The sequence below is a fragment of the Anser brachyrhynchus genome (assembly GCF_964034855.1).
Source record: "Anser brachyrhynchus genome assembly, chromosome: 3".
Classification (NCBI taxonomy): Eukaryota; Metazoa; Chordata; class Aves; order Anseriformes; family Anatidae; genus Anser; species Anser brachyrhynchus.
This window is the reverse complement of record NC_137696.1, coordinates 4,129,335-4,145,055: the sequence shown is the minus strand read 5'-3', so window position 1 is coordinate 4,145,055 and position 15,721 is coordinate 4,129,335. Positions and strand designations below refer to the sequence as shown.

At 38.3% G+C, this 15,721-nt stretch overlaps 2 protein-coding genes across 4 annotated transcripts in view; one reads left to right on the top strand and one right to left on the bottom strand.

Annotated features, from left to right (window-relative positions):
- The window catches only part of ESF1 (ESF1 nucleolar pre-rRNA processing protein homolog), a 30,967-nt gene extending 30,655 nt beyond the window's left edge, over positions 1–312 (bottom strand). The window contains exon 1 of the mRNA XM_080587146.1: positions 189–312. The gene's annotated coding sequence lies outside the window, so the exon portion shown is untranslated. The remainder of the gene's footprint in view (positions 1–188) is intronic.
- NDUFAF5 (NADH:ubiquinone oxidoreductase complex assembly factor 5) lies at positions 248–6,046 on the top strand. 3 transcript variants are annotated; one of them, XR_013949287.1, is made up of 11 exons: positions 248–538; positions 621–661; positions 750–813; positions 1,747–1,794; positions 1,893–1,996; positions 2,375–2,414; positions 3,502–3,699; positions 4,207–4,267; positions 5,276–5,376; positions 5,700–5,782; positions 5,919–6,046. XR_013949287.1 is itself a non-coding variant. In XM_080587163.1 (11 exons), the coding sequence occupies exons 1-11, from the start codon at positions 263–265 to the stop codon at positions 6,003–6,005; spliced, it is 1,086 nt and encodes a 361-aa protein (XP_080443289.1). In that variant the 5' UTR covers positions 248–262; the 3' UTR covers positions 6,006–6,046. The 3 variants fall into 3 exon arrangements, 2 of the variants coding, with proteins under 2 accessions (XP_080443289.1, XP_080443290.1); XM_080587163.1 differs by having other exon boundaries at positions 5,293–5,376; XM_080587164.1 differs by lacking the exons at positions 248–538; positions 621–661; positions 750–813 and adding an exon at positions 830–1,107 and having other exon boundaries at positions 5,293–5,376.
- The last annotated feature ends 9,675 nt before the right edge of the window (positions 6,047–15,721 follow it).

Genomic DNA, 15,721 nt, shown 5'->3' with positions numbered 1-15,721 from the left:
CAAGGAACGCGCAGGGAAAGCCCCAAACCCTGGGGGCGGCGGTGGGAGAAGGACTCACGGCGAGCTCAGGCTGCCCCCCAACAACAGACCCTACCACTGACCCGCGCCCACCGCCCGGTAACGACCGTTAAAACTCGGTAACGACCGTTAAAACCGTTAACGGCCCCCACCGGCCGGCAGCACCTCACCTCAGCCCACCACGCGCTGCCACCACAGCTACGGCGGCCGCAGCGCTCAGCCCGCTCCCAGCCAATCCCGCAAAATGGCGGCGGCGCGCATGCTCGGGGAGGGGCGGAGGGGAAGGGGCGGGTGCGCGCCGCGCATCATGGCGGCGGCGGGCCGTGTGTGGCGGCGGGGGGCCGTGAGGTGGGGTGGGCGCCGGCTGTGGGTGCCGCCGGCCGCCGCTGCCTCCTCCTCGCCCCCTACCGCCGCCTCTCCGGGCGTGCTGAGCCCCTTCGACCGGCGGCTGAAGCGGAAGCAGAAGAACTGGGCGGCGGTGCAGGCGCAGCGGGCGCAGTGCGAGTACCTGCGGGAGGAGGTGGGGTAGGGACGGGGACGGGGATGGGGACGGGGATGGCACCGCGCCCCCGGTGTCGCTGACGGGCAGGCTGTCCCCACAGGTCGGCGGCAGGGTGGCCGACAGGCTGCTGGACATCCCCAGGTGGGTCTCGCCGCCCGGCAGCTGGAGGCGTGCTCGGAGCGGGGCTGGAGGGAGCGCGGCTTTAAACCTTGTTCCGCCTGTCCTCCAGGACCTTCCCTCTCGCTTTGGATGTGGGCTCTGGGAGAGGTTACATCGCTCAGCATTTAACCAAGGTACTGGTGTGTCGTGCTTCGAAGCGCGTGTTCTACTATCTGTTTTCTAGGAGGGCTCTGGTGTAAGTTAAAATAACCTTCTGAATGCTAACGAGGAAGTTCCTTTACTTTTAACCTCGTACACGTACCTCCAGTCCAAAGATGCGTCTAGTCCAGCCTTTAACCTAGTACTGACAAGTCCACCACTAAACCGTGCTACTAAGTTCCACATCTACACATTTCTTGAAGACCTCCAGGGATGGGGACTCAACCACTTCCCTGAGCAGCCTGTTCCAATGCCGCACAGCCCTTTCAGTAAGGAAATTTCTCCTAATATCCAAACTACCCCTCGCCTTATCACTTGATGCTTGGGAGAAAAGCCTAACCCCCACCTCGTTACAAACACCTTTAAGGTAATTGTACACAATGATAAGGCCTCCCTTGAGCCTCCTTTTTTTCAAGCTAAACAACCCCAGCTCCCTCAACCTCTCCTCGTAAGACTTGGACTCTAGATTTGAAGATTTGACAAATAATAGTGCAAGGGAAGCTACTGTTGTGGAGTAGTTAACTTTCAGTCCTCAGTTGGGAGGTGCATATTTTTCGGTCAGTCTTTGTTGCACACACTTAATTGTCAGCAAGAACTATCAGTATGGGGATTTTTAAAATGAAGAACAGCATGTCCTTCATAAACCATGCAGTCTGTAAATGGACTTTGCTGTCTGCTATTCTGTGGTTTATATCTGACTGAACCTCAAGGTTCTTACTACTTTTACCTCAACTGTTTTCCCAAGGAGCAACTGCTAAGTATCACACTAGGGGAGAAAAATATCTTCAGCTTTATGAAAAGTTTAATCAAGTGTTAGAAATTCTTTATACGAGTAAGCGTTCAAAAATAACTCATGTCGATTTATAAAACAACTCAAATGGTTGACGGAGTTTCTTATTTTATTTCAGGAAATAGTCGAAAAACTTATTCAAGTTGATATGGCAGAGAATGTTTTTGTAAGTGGCTTTCTCAGTGTTAATGTACTTAATTCCATAATGCTGAAAAGCAAAAGGAGCAAATATCTGATGATGTTTTTATTATAACCCAACATTAGAAAAATGCTGTAGAATCTGAAGTACCTACAATCAACATTGTAGCTGATGAGGAATTCCTTCCTTTCAAAGAAGATACATTTGATCTTGTTGTTAGCAGCTTGAGGTATGCGTTAATCATTTATTGACACTTAGATTTTTTGGATAAAGATGTTAAATAATGTTCTTTCCATACTAATACCAAAAAAGTAGTCCATTGAGCAACAAGTGCTGTAAGTCGTGCTGTATGAAATGTATTTGCATAGTCAACATGAGCATACATTAAGAAAAAGCGGTGTTCTGATGGTTCTTAATATTTATTTATTTACCTCAAGGCACACGTACCTTCTTCTTTATTTTTCACTGCGTCTTATGCCAGTGTTTCAGAACTTCTGCAGCCTGAAAACTTGTTCGTTGATTTGACTTTTGAAACATACTTAGCATATACATTTTTTTGCCTTTCCCCAAAACTTTATTTACTCTGCAATTCTTTCTGGTATTTCAGTTTACACTGGGTGAATGACCTTCCTAAAGCTTTTAGAGAGGTAAGAAACTGTTTTTTAGTGTAACTGTTTTAAAATAAAAAACAACACTTGCCATTACTTCCATTCAGAGCTCTATATGTTTCCTGTTCTTTAAATAAAATAGATACATAAATAGCTCATGTTAGTTGGGTATTTTTTGCAATATTTCTGGCAGTTTGAGGAGTACCAGTTGATACTTCTATTAATTTATTGTCTCAAAGCAGTTTAGGATAAATAACTACAAAACAACACGTTTATATAATATTTTACAGTTTTAACAGCTGAGATCATGGTAACTAATATAAACTGAGTCAGTGCTACTGATTTCATTGTCAGTTGCACTTAATAGCTTTCTAAACATTTTCTAAATCAAACTAGTCCAAAGCTGGTTTATGGAATTCGTGTTCAATATTTGCCTCAGCTATCTATTTTGAATTACAACTCTAATCAGATAAAAGCTTTCTGATTCTTATGTGAAGCAAATATTTGTAGAGGAAGAAAAACCACAAACGTTACTGAAAAAAATCTGATTTGGGGGTTACCTAAGCTCCTTTTTGCAGATGAAAACTTTTTATTTTTATTTTTAAATCTCCTGGCTTTGGCACAGGAGTGAAGAATGTCTTCTCCAGCTTGACGTGTTTTCCTTTATTTCAAACATATATGTACTATCCTATCACATGTTCGTACAAATAGGAGTACCCTATGACAGAATAGTAAAAATAAGAATTATAATGCTCACGGTATTTGTTGTAAATAAATAAATAGTAATAAAACCAAGCTTGGAAAGAAATACATTATTTTATCTGGAAATTTGAAAAATTGAAAATTGAAAATAGCGTATTTTGTGTTTCCTGGTTGTGAATGTAATTTCCAGTGATTCTCTTTCTTAAGAACAAATAGTCTCTTCTGAGAACAGATTATATATCTTGCAATGTTACCAAAAACTTTGGTGGTGCAACTTGCCTTGTGGAATAGTCAATATGAAAAATCTGTTAAAGATATTATAATGATTACTCTTATAGTTCATAAAAAAAAAAAGCTAAGAATGTCTTAGTTGCGCAGTATTAATAAAAATATAAGAAATAATATAATTTTTCTTCTGTTGTAGATTCACCAAGTTCTTAAGCCAGATGGAGTATTTATTGGTTCAATGTTTGGGGGAGACACTCTGTATGAGCTTCGCTGCTCTTTGCAGCTAGCAGAATTAGAGAGAGAAGGGGGTTTTTCTCCTCATGTATCACCGTTCACTGCTGTATCGGACTTGGGACATCTCCTGTCAAGAACTGGCTTCAACACCCTGACTGTGGTAATTATTTAAAAAAAAAAAAAAATCAGAACAACGTGGAACATCAGAACTGGTGCATAAGAAATGCTACTTCCAAGTACATTACTAATGTGGTGCTTCCTTATTTCTGCATGTAGTGCACTTTGCAAAGTAAGTTTCTGAAATAGCCTGAACTAAATCTGTTCTTGGCTGTACTGTGATTTTTGAAACCCACAGAAGAGTGTCTTTGGCTAGTGGCCCAGTAGAATTTGCATGGTCTTTGTGGAGAGATGTGTCGCAAAATGTTAGACCTACTTGAAAAAACACTCTTGCTGTTTCTTCTAAAAAGAAGAAGAAAATAATGGCACTTCAATTAAAATTTGATTGCATTTGAGCTACTAGACAAAATTCTTCAGCGATGTTGAGGGAGTATATTTTTCTGAGAAATACGTGGTTCTGTTTGAACTGAAGTAGCAGGCTCTGAAAGTTGACATAGTGCTTTGTTTTTAATTTGATATGCTCTAAAATTAAGATTCTGAATTCTTTCAGGATACTGATGAAATTCAAGTAAACTACCCAGGGTTGTTTGAGATAATGGAAGACTTGCAAGGCAAGTATATACTTTGGACATATAAACATTTTCCATATCAGCGATACAGATGCACAAGAGTTTCAGCATGTTTATTAACTTCAAATAGAACATATTGTAATAGTGAAAGCATTACTTTTTTCCTGATACTAGTGCGTAAGGAACGTAAGCCCATCAGTACACTTTTATTGGGAAGGAAAAATCAAAAATTTGTACTTGTGGTCTTCTGTAAATTTCCCGTTGCTCTTTTACTCTTGTTCTTTGTGAGCCTCCTCAGTGTAAACTGCTGAAAAGCCCTGAAAGGAAGACAGAAGCATATATCCAACATAATGACTTTTTTTTTTTCTTGTGAGCCTGCCTAAGTAACAGGATGTTCAGGACACTGCTTTGGAGTGAGAATAAATAGACCGTCAAACTAGAGTATGAGGAAAACACACACACAAAAAAAAAAGTGGTGCTTAACAATTGAGTTGGTGTTCATTTGTCATGAATTGCAAAGTAGTTGTTGGTATGCAGTCAGTAGTTACTTATGGAGCAATTCAGGGCATCTTATTTCAGGTCATCTGCTGTTGTGTAGAGTTAATACATTAATGAAAATAGAACTTTAATTCCCTGCAGAAGCATTCAGATACAGTAAGTGATTAAGGAGAATTATCTAAGATTAGGTTTATGATTATTTCTTACTAAAAATCTTCTGGGGTATTTAGTTTTGATGATAAAAACACGAGTGGTGTCTGAACAAACACTTTGTACTTGGTGGGTGAAAAAATTTTATTAGAAAATCTAAATGCTTGAACACTCTTGCTGGAAGGTAATAATCTGAAATCATTCCTAGCAATACAAACAGTAAATTGCAAAGCACTGGCATTAAGAGGCTTGGATCTGTACAGGTAAGAAACTTCCCTGCTGTAGGTTGTACTCTTACAGTGAGATTCAGAAGATTCTGTACTTACTCTGGTGTAATAAAAACCTGCCATTAGTGCATGACACTTAACTCATGATATATGCTGTATCTTCTTTTCCTTAAAGCTGAAACATATTTTTAGGTATGGGAGAGAGTAATTGCTCTTGGAACAGAAAACCTCTGCTTCACAGGGATACGATGCTGGCAGCTGCAGCAATATACCGAGGTAAGTATTTAATAGGTGAGTTCACCTGAAATGACTTTAAGAATGTATTTTCCATGTCTTTTCTCCGACCTCTATGTAAAATAAAACCATTTTGGAACAGAAAAAAATACTATTTTAGCACAGGTATTTTTAACCTTAATTATAATGACAGGATCTGAACTATATTGATATACCAGTAAGGGATATTTTTATTGTCCCAAATCTTTCACTGAGGGTCACTATGATGAATATGTCATACTTGGTTCTGATGTTTTGGGAACTGATTGTTTCTTAAAGCTAATGTTCTGTATACCTTTCCATTTTCTCCTTTCCTGTCCTGGCAGAAATGTATGGAAATAGCGATGGCACGGTACCTGCAACATTTCAGATCTTCCACATGATTGGCTGGAAATTTCATGAATCACAGGTAATGTGACGCCAAACAATTTTCTCTTTGAAGGTACATTTTGAAGTGACTGGTATTTTAAAGGTTTTTTTGCAAAATAACTTTTAAAAAAAAAAAAAAAAGCCCTGAATTTTCTCTCGTGTTTTTTTACTCTTAGGCAAAACCTGCCCGGAGAGGTTCTGCAACAGTTTCACTTGGAGATCTGGCAAAAATAGATGGACTTCTTACGAGAGAAAAAAAATAGTTCTTCATGAGAAATAAAGTTGTTTTGATGTTCCTATAAAACTTCTCAGTGTGTTTAGTCTCCACTTGTACTTACTTTAAGACATTTTGAAATGATAGCAATCTGCATGCAGCAGGGGATTTTTTAGTGCCTATGCTACAACATCAGCTGTGTAAAACAGCATTCATTTTTTTTTCTAGATAAATATTTGATAATTTTGATAATAATTCTGATAATTTGATAATTCGATAAGTATTCTAAGTGCTCAATTTGATTAAATGACTGTTCTGAGATGTAATGCCTCTTCAAGTATTTCAATAGCAAAGACTGCTCCTAGTATGAATTGCAGGTCTCAAGTGTACATCACCCTGCATTGTTTTCAAATTATTCCTAAAGGATTGTGGATCATAAAGAATAATAATATTTGGTGACAAATGTATATATAAGGCATACTATAAAATATATTATCACCAAATACGCAGAGCTAACCTAATATGTTTTTTTGTGGGTTGGAATGGAAATTATGGCTTCAAAGTTACTGTCAGTATCGTTTGAAATCTGAATGTTTGACTTGCGTAAAAGAAAGTGATTGAGTAAGTGCTGTACTGTAAAAATATCTTCAGATGCTACTTTACACCAATGTCACGCACATTCAATTACTTCTCTCTCCACTTGCAAAGACAGAAATAATTGTTTCTGAAACAAGTGGGAGAGCTTAACTATAAAGAAGACTGTATGCTTAATTCTAGCTTGAATGTATCCTCATTAGACTAAGTTTACTGAAAGGAGTAGCTAGCAGAAAAGTCAACTAGCACACACATGGACTTGAACGCTTCAAACCAATTAGCTTACCATTGGCGTTCTCTGGAGTTGTTTTTTTTTTTTAAGTTGCAAGGCATTTCTACACATGTATATCACAGCATTTGACAAATTAGAGGTGGTACTTTTTCTAAATATTGGTTTAAAATCACATTTGCCTGTTATTTTCTGCTTTTCTACCTTTAGAGACTGAAAAGCATAAAGTATATTTTTTCCCCCTTTAGCTGTTGCATGGGGCTATGACCTTTCCCATATATAACTATTAGCAGAAATTGAACTTAGTTATGAATATGGCCCATTAACCTGAGATGTTTAGAAAAAATAGTTTGCCCAACAATTTCATTTGATTGTAGTATTGATAGAGAACAGTAGAATGGAAAAGCATGAAAAGTATATAATCAAGCACATTCAAGCAGTGTTATCACTGTAGATGTATCAACGCTGGTGTAAAATAAAGCTTCTGTAAGCCTGCTGTAATAAGATTATCCAGCAGGTGGAGCGTGACAGAATGTGGCACAGTCCAAATAGGCAAGATAGGCAGAAGCCTTAATATTCTGTCAAGGATTTTTGAGTTATGATTCAAAAACTAATGCAGATATTAAAGTTACCACCTACTGCTTAACCAGTATTCAATTTTCAAAATTGCAGAAATTCTGTTTAGAAAGAAACTATTAATGCAGTATTCAGCTGGCTAGAACACTAATTTAAGAGCCTACTGTGGGGGCTTATTTTATCTGAGTGAGAAATGGGCAGAGAAGTACAAACCACCCTGATAAGGAGGGAAAGAATCATCCATTGGTGCTGACAAGCCTAATCCATAATTTTTCAAGGGAAAAGAGCTCATCTTCCATTTTTGTTAGAGAATAGTAACGCTCCTGGAAAAATGGAGATAGACTGGAAGTGGTTTTATAACCTTTATAACACTTAAAATAAAGACTTAAAATAAAAACACTTAAAATAACACTTAAAACACTTAAAAAAGCACGTAAAGATTTTAATCTAAAGGAAGAGCTTGTCACAGCAACAGCATCTGGTTCTCTCATAGTCTGTCAATGGACTTAATACAGGATACTGCCTCAGTTTACAAGTTCTGTCCGTTTTAAATAAAGTTCAATTATTTCAAGGGGAACTCACAAGTTTCCTAAATGTAGGCTTCTATGAAGCTGTGTCAAATGACTAACTTTATGCATTTTTGCTTCAGCAGGTTAATTTCCAGTCACTTCTGCTGGTGGCTGTGACTCAGATCTGTTAAGGGAATGAGGAGGTGGAATGTGCTGGGTAAATGTTAATTGGAGATGTGCTCCTACTGTGCTTGTGTGAAGCACTCAGGAAGAGAGGGAAGAATTTCCAGTTCTTTGATTCCATGTTCCAGGGGTGGAATATGTAAACAGCAAAGTAGGTATGAATGTGATTTGGTAACGGGAGAAGGTATCTTCTGGATAGAGAGAAATGGAAGAAAACTATTCTTAGCTGTTCTTTAGCAGTTGGAAGAACATAGTGCAAGTACTTGGTTAACTTGGAAAAGGGCTCGGAATATAAGTGGTGAGTAATAGATAAATTACTTGGAGCAATGCTAATTGGGAATTAGGGAGCATGACAGGTAAGGTGTTTGTTTCCCTGACCAACGATGCTTGATAAACAGCCTTCTGTTTGTTTGATAAAGTAAACTCTGAAATGCATTGCCATGCTATATGAAGGTCATGAATGTACAGGCTTTCACTGTGCTTTAGGTTTTTTATTTCTTGATTTTTTTTTCAAGTGGTATGTTAGGCCACCAAGTCAGTGGCCCACAGAAGTTGAAGAGAGCCTGAGGATTGAACATCTAGTGTATTGGCATATGAGGTAATCTGTAATGCTTGCTCCAGCTGAGCAAAATTCAATAGAAAAAAAAAGTCAGTGAGCAGCATGGATGCCACTTCCCAACTTTAAATAACAATGCAGAACAGGTTGTGACTTTCATGTAAAATAGGATGAGAATGCTGCTGTAAGTTGGGCATAAAAATTTGCATAATGTTACCAGCAGTGAGATATGAATGTGCAAAGGTACAATCCTTTACATATTTAAATAAAGAAAAAACTACACTGAGGTGCTGCTTCTGACATGAGTAAGTCTTTCTGCTTGCTAAGTTTCAAAAAAAAAAAAAAAATCCCTCTACTATTATTTAACTTACAGAATCACAGAATGGCCAAGGTAGGAAGGGCCCTGTGAAAGATCATCCAGTCCAACGCCCCTGCTGAGCAGGATCACCTAGAGCACATTGCACAGGATGACATCCAGGCGGGTGTTGAGTATCTCCAGAGAAGGAGACTCCACAACCTCTCCGGGCAACCTGTGCCAGTGCTCTGTCACCCTCACAGTAAAGAAGTGCCATCTCAAATTCAGCTGGAACTTCCTGTGAACTATACTTTGACTGCAATTATTTTTTCTTCTTGGAATTATTATTTTTTTTCTGGTTCCCACTAGTCATTTTCTTTGTATGGCACTTACAAATACCTTTGAAAAAAGTTAGTTTATTGTGAACAGAATTTTTTTCATGTAAGGCTTTTGTATTTTGATTCTCTTTTTCAGATTTAAGACTATTACTTTCTGAAATTATAATGAAGATGAATGTTATTACTAGTTGTTAGTCTAGACATTATTTTGAACTCTGCATGTTAAAAAACAGCTTTTGCAGAATAAGTAACTTCTAAAAAGTAGTTGCTAAGGTGACATAATGTCTCTTATAAGCTAGGTAGTTTTAAAAATCCACACACGATATGGAATGTTTTTCTCCTGACTACAGTAGAAAGGAAAATTAATTCAGGAAAATTAATCATTTTGACCAATCAAAAGTTCAGAGTGCAAATCAAAAGTTAATAAAAAAGAAAAAAGCTTAGAAGGACATTTACACTTAATGAACACTAGTATCTGAAGGTCAGAGTCAGTGATTCTGATGTTATAATATCTGAGGGTCAGAGATGGTGATCATCAAGGATCATGCTCTTTCAGGGTCTTTGATTACAAAGTCTGTCAATGTGTAGTTTTATCCAAGGCTACTTAGGATATAGGGGATGATAATAAAACTCTACATTTTGTATCCTAAACTTTAGATTTTGCAGTTCCTATGCTTTCAAACGATTCAGAATTTGAATTTAAAACATGGGAAAGGATCCTTGATTGCCTCTAGTCTATAAAAATGACTTCAGCAGAAGTTCAGAAGGGAGCCTTACAAAGTAAAGTTTAACTTTTTTATCTGCTTAAAAACAAACAAACAAAACAAAAACAAAAACAACAAAAACCGCTTTTCAATGTTTTCTAGAAGTGAGCTAAAACTAAACTTTTTTCAGTTGGGGGTGGCACATATCTGTCTTTCAGATGTTTTCTTTCCTTGGAATATACTGATGCAAAGATCTGATCTAGTGTATTAAACTTATTAGAACATTTGTTCAAGAAGCTACATTAGGAAAGCTAGCATTTGTCAAACCCAATAATTGAATAACCGCTTTTCAAAGGCGTTCTATTTTGGGCCAGATTAGGGAGCTGTTGATTTGGGGAAGTACAGTTACTCTAGTGGTTTGATTGGAAGCAGACTGAGTACTGAAGCAAATTTGACCTATGTAGCGAACCAGTTGATTTCCTGCATATCTTATTCCTTGGGTGAAGGAGAGGAAAAAAATAATAAAAATAAAAATTTTAAGTTGTGTTTTAGCCAACGGCTGCATAGCAGCGTGAAGTGGAAAACACTGAAAGGTGCGTATGCTTGTAGTAGAGGAAAATGACTCATGTCTTAAATCAAGCTAGGATCAAAGTGGTTTGTTGATTTATTAATAGCTTGTAATTAACTGTCAGTCAGTGAACTGCATATGCAGGATTAATACCAGCAATATAACAGATAAATGGCCATCCCGGAGCCTTACAAAATGTTAGTAAACACCTTCAGGTACCTAATACACCCTTCTAGAGCAGTCTCGTACAAGTTTGCAGTGATGTGCTCACCCTCCTGGGATGGCGTGTTCCCCTGCCTGCACCGAGTGCTTCCCCTTTGGACACCTGGGTGCTACAGCCTCACGTGTACCGGTGCTGCTCCATACAATCCACTGATCCACCCAGCCTGTGGGGACAGCACCCCACGAGGCGACATGCAGGCACCCCAGGAGCTCTCGATGCTTGTTGCACCCTGGGCCATCAGCCCGAGGGCAGGATTGCCAGCTCCCCGGGCCTCCGGGGAGCCTGAGGTGCCAGGGGGGCGTCCTCAGCGTCAGGCCAGACTGGGCTGCTTCTCTCTTCTGCTTCTCACAATTACAGATTTTAGTGCGTTTGGCTCTTGTTTTTAAGTTGACTCTTCTTTTTAAGATGACTCTTCCTTCCACCCAAAGTCTCTTGGTAACTGGTTGCTGTTTAACCCAGTTGATGGCGGCCTTCGTTATTAACCCGGGCAGGTTTTGAGCAAACACCCCCTCAGTTTTGGGTGTTGTGTTCACACACATGCTGAACTCATGTTTCTGTATTAGCAGCTGTTGTTATCCAGGCTTTTTGGCCAGGAGGAGGCCATGCGGATTTCCACCACAATTTCAAGGTGTTTCTTGGGATAGATAAAATAAGAGAGAAAATAAGTCCTTCTTGGAAAAATGTTTCTGTTGGAGCACTGATGATGAATACTGGAGAATCTTATTTGGCCTCAAAGTGTGCATGATAGGCCAGGAAGTATCACAATAGGGCTGTCTTGTCATAAGAAGGCTTCATTTTAACCATACCAATGAATTCCATCTAGTTTGTATATTTTTCTTTTGAATTTTGTAGGAATTCCTTATGTTTCATACAGGTAGAAGTGCAACTTCAAAGTTGAGATCTGCACACTGTGTGACTTCTGATCATGGGCTTATTCTTGTAATATTACACCCAGGGCTTGTGTGAGTACATTAAGAAAACAAGGAAAAAATGAACCTTGCGAATAATGTTTTTATGAAAATGTTCATACTTCTAGTCAAATATAACTTCTAGTTTCATAGATGACAAAACTACAGGGACACAAGCATGTTGAATACATTTCTGCTCTATATAAGCTCAGCTTTTAGCCAAATGTACAACGTAAGAAAAGGTGGGGGGTTAATTAGTACAGGCATTAATTTAAATGGATCAGAGCTCTAATCTTAAACTCACTTGTAAGGTGAAGTGCCCTAATATTGAGAAATGATTTATTCTGTAGAAATATCGAAAATTAACAATTTATTGGAATCTAATGAGTAACAGATAATACGTATTAGATGTATATTAGATTTAATTAACTTCAAATTACTGGAATTTGGATACTTGAATTGCCAGACTCTGTATTCTCCCAGAGCTAAGCTGCTAGTGGGTGGATGGCTGTAACACCCCTTCTTTAGCTCCACCATCTCATCTCTACAAAGTATGTACTGCTTTAGCATCTAGATGGCTGGTAGGTACATCCCTTCCTTCCAGAATCTACTTCAGGAATGTGGTTAACTCTCCCTTTCTTTTCTGTTCTGTCTTCTGTTATCTTTTTGTGGGGAACTATTGGTTTATTCAATTTCTGGAATTATTCACTGCTTTAATTTAATGCAGAGCTACAAACATTTGATACAAGGCTTCTGAAGTTACTTCCTAGTATCAGAGCTGTTTTCACTTTTGTAATTAAAAATGTAATTCCCATGAAGTACCACTTTAGACATGATGATCATGTTTCCCAGTCAGTACATTTCCTGACTCAGCCAGAGAATGTCTGATCTTTCAGGAGTAATACAGTAGCTTGGAGGCAAAGGCTGTAGCAACATTTAGCTGGTGAACTAGTGCTGAACTTGATAAGTAACCGGGGTCAAATTGTAAACTGAAGTCATAGCTTAATATCTGTGAAACATGAGTTTGCATAACATCCCATCCATGCCTAATTTTTGCCTTTGGATTTCTGCAGTTACCTGTAGTTATTTCTGGAATTCCAAAAAATAGCAGAGGTGTAGCTAGTGCCAGGAGGTTTTGTTAGTCGGATCTCGATCAGAGCGTTCCTTAGATTATTTTGCCTACAGGAGTTAGCTTAGAAGGCACTCTCAGGAGGCACTGAGGTGCTGTCACACCGCTGTTCAGTCAACAGAGTTAGAGCACTTGTTTGTTGCATGGGTGACTGATCTTCGATTGCGACCTTTCACAAAACAAACTGAAACATCTGTTGTTTTATTTATAGGTGAGCTTTCCAAATCGTAGCTTACAGGGTTTGGTTTGTTTTTTCCCTCCCTCCTGGCTCAGTGAATCTTTATTGTATGCAAAGTGGAACTTTAAGAACTGTATAGATTGGGTGATTGTATCTATTCAGGACTCTTACAGCCTGGTGGCTGTTACTTTTTGGTAGCTGGGAGTTAAATTATCCCTTATTGAGAGGGTAGGCTTTAATTTGCAGCTTCTGTAACTCTGTGGTTAGAGATCTCAAAGGTACTGAATTAGAAGTTAATGGTATGATTATTTATTGGCCTCTTAAATGTGTTTGGAGTAAACTTAGTTGTTCCACTTCGAGAAAGGATGCAGGTTCATGAACCCAAAGGGCTCGTAAGTGTGAGAAAGTGTTTTCCTGTGGCTCCCTACAGTGAGTTAGTATAACTCGACACAGACAAAATTACTCCAGTATTGACTACTGGGCAGCTTGGTTTCATTATATTAGCTTTCCCGCGTCTCTGAACAGCCACATGGAGGCTGTGCATCATTTTACATGTAAGTCAGAGTCCCCTGGCTATAAAAGGATCTAAGAGTTAGATGTTACAATACTGAGGGCTGCAGCATAGCAATGTTTTTGTAGGCCTATCTTTTGAGTTTCTGCTTTTGAGTATTGCTAAATAACTCTCTCCATTTAACTGTACTTTAAATATTGTTTGTGTTCTAGCAGTTAACCATCTTGAAAACACATCAGTGTGACTTAGTATAGCACTTGAGATGAATTTACAAATGAATCTTGGCATAAGACAAATGTATTTTAACACTTCAGTTTGTGTGCCTGCTTCCTGCATATTTATTTTCAACCTTCAGTTGATTAGCTGCTTTGTCTTGTGTACAGAAATGGCCTGTTTAATGCAGTGGGAAGTCAAATAAAAGCCAGCATTTGTTAACGGATGCTTAGAACAGGCACAGTCAGACATTTTAAATTATTCTAAATAAGCAGTAATTCTAATTTATTTCTAAAGATAGAACTATAACAACCCAATTACCTAGTTTCCTCACAGACTGTAATGAGTACAGTTAGCATAAAATTGGTCTATAAATTTAATGGGCAATTTCTTGTTCTGTGGACTTTGAACATACTAGCAAAAACGTGGTAAGCTGTGTTAGATTCTGTAGAGTATCTTGCTCCCATTGGATGCCTTCTTGACAAAATGCCTTACTGTAAAACGCCAGTCAAACCTGTTCAGTATGAGGAGTTCTTAAAATATTGGCTCAGACAGGGATGACAGTAGACCTGAGAGGGATGTTCACCATTTCTTTGAGAAAAACAATCATTATTTGTCTGGGTTAGCATTAGGGTGGCTTTTTTCCTTTCTAATGGAGAGTATTATGATTGTGGATTCAAACTTGTAATACATGTCAGGATGCAACTAATGTAAGGCCAACTCTGTATGTGCCGCCTCATAACTTGCATAATTTTTTTCAAAATGTAGCATATACACAGATATCAAAGACTAAAAAAAAGCATGTTAATACTCTACTGATAGAGGAAAGGAGTGCTGGAGTCCCACTGCTGATACAGGGATTCTCAAACAATGATTCAGGCAGCTGCTGCTGTACGTGTGTGCCAGTAGTTGTGCACACTGTTGGATGTAACCCAGCATGGGCCTTTACAGAATTCCTAGCTGATATGATCCAGGGATAATGGGAAGTTCTTTCTGACCATATTTTCATACAGTAAAAATAACGGAGATAGTCATAGCAAAGTTGCAGTGACTTGCTGTGACTGAAGTAGTAATAATTATGGACCATGAGAATACATACTTAATAAAACATGAAGTTTCTTTCACTTCTGTTCTTAAGAGTGAATAAGCAAACAAACAGACAAGGCTTGAAGAATAGAAACAAGTATTTCAAGGTATGTTTTCATGATGGGCTTCTGATTTGCCTCTCAAGCAGGCATTACTCTAAAGAGCGAGCCCAGTCCTACATAAAAACTGATCTCATTGTGTTTTCCTATTAATCCTACTTTCAGCAGTGTTCTTATGGAACAGACTTTCTGACCATACTTCATCAATAAAATTAATCTCCAATACAATGCTATTTTTGACAATGCAATTAACTGACAATAATTTTACTAAACGGTACACCTGAGAAATAAGAGAGCAGAGCAATAATAAAGACATTAAAATCTGTATGTAATTGACCGCATAAGGTTCGTATTTTAGTAAAACATGTCTCTTTTCTTTTTGATAATGTATTTTGCAGAAAATACAATGGGATATGTCTGTATTTGCAGTTATTATCACTTGCATTACATTACCTTGCAGTTTGTCCAGCTCTGTGGAATACAGCTAACTGGATGTTGCTGACTACTTATATTTAACTTTTTTTCTCAAATCACAAAAAGGCATAATGTTGCTATAAAAGTGTGAAAATCCCCGTGCTTATAAGTTTTACTCAACTTTGCAGTATGAATTGACCACAGGAGAATGAAGTTTGTAATGAAAGGGAAATGTAACTTGAAAACATACAGCCATGGAAGAGGAACGTGTGTGATGACCCTCAAGACCTGCCTCTTTTACCAAAAAGTAGAAGGAAACTAAGGAAAGAGAAATGTCTCACAACTTGTTTATTGAAGTTCACATTCAAATGTAACAACAAAGACTTGAAATGTATTAGCAGATCAAGATTAAAAAAAAATAAGTAAAAAGTAATGTTTTTCTTTAATCTGAATTCTTTCAATTATCAAATGTGTATTTTTCCTTTTCACCTC

Excerpts from the sequence above, each read along its gene's own strand:
- NDUFAF5 (XM_080587163.1), top strand. The coding sequence starts at position 263 with ATGGCGGCGGCGCGCATGCTCGGGGAGGGGCGGAGGGGAAGGGGCGGG. Across the intron at positions 814-1,746 it reads TCGCTCAGCATTTAACCAAG|GAAATAGTCGAAAAACTTAT; the intron begins GTACTGGTGTGT and ends ATTTTATTTCAG. Across the intron at positions 1,997-2,374 it reads CTTGTTGTTAGCAGCTTGAG|TTTACACTGGGTGAATGACC; the intron begins GTATGCGTTAAT and ends CTGGTATTTCAG.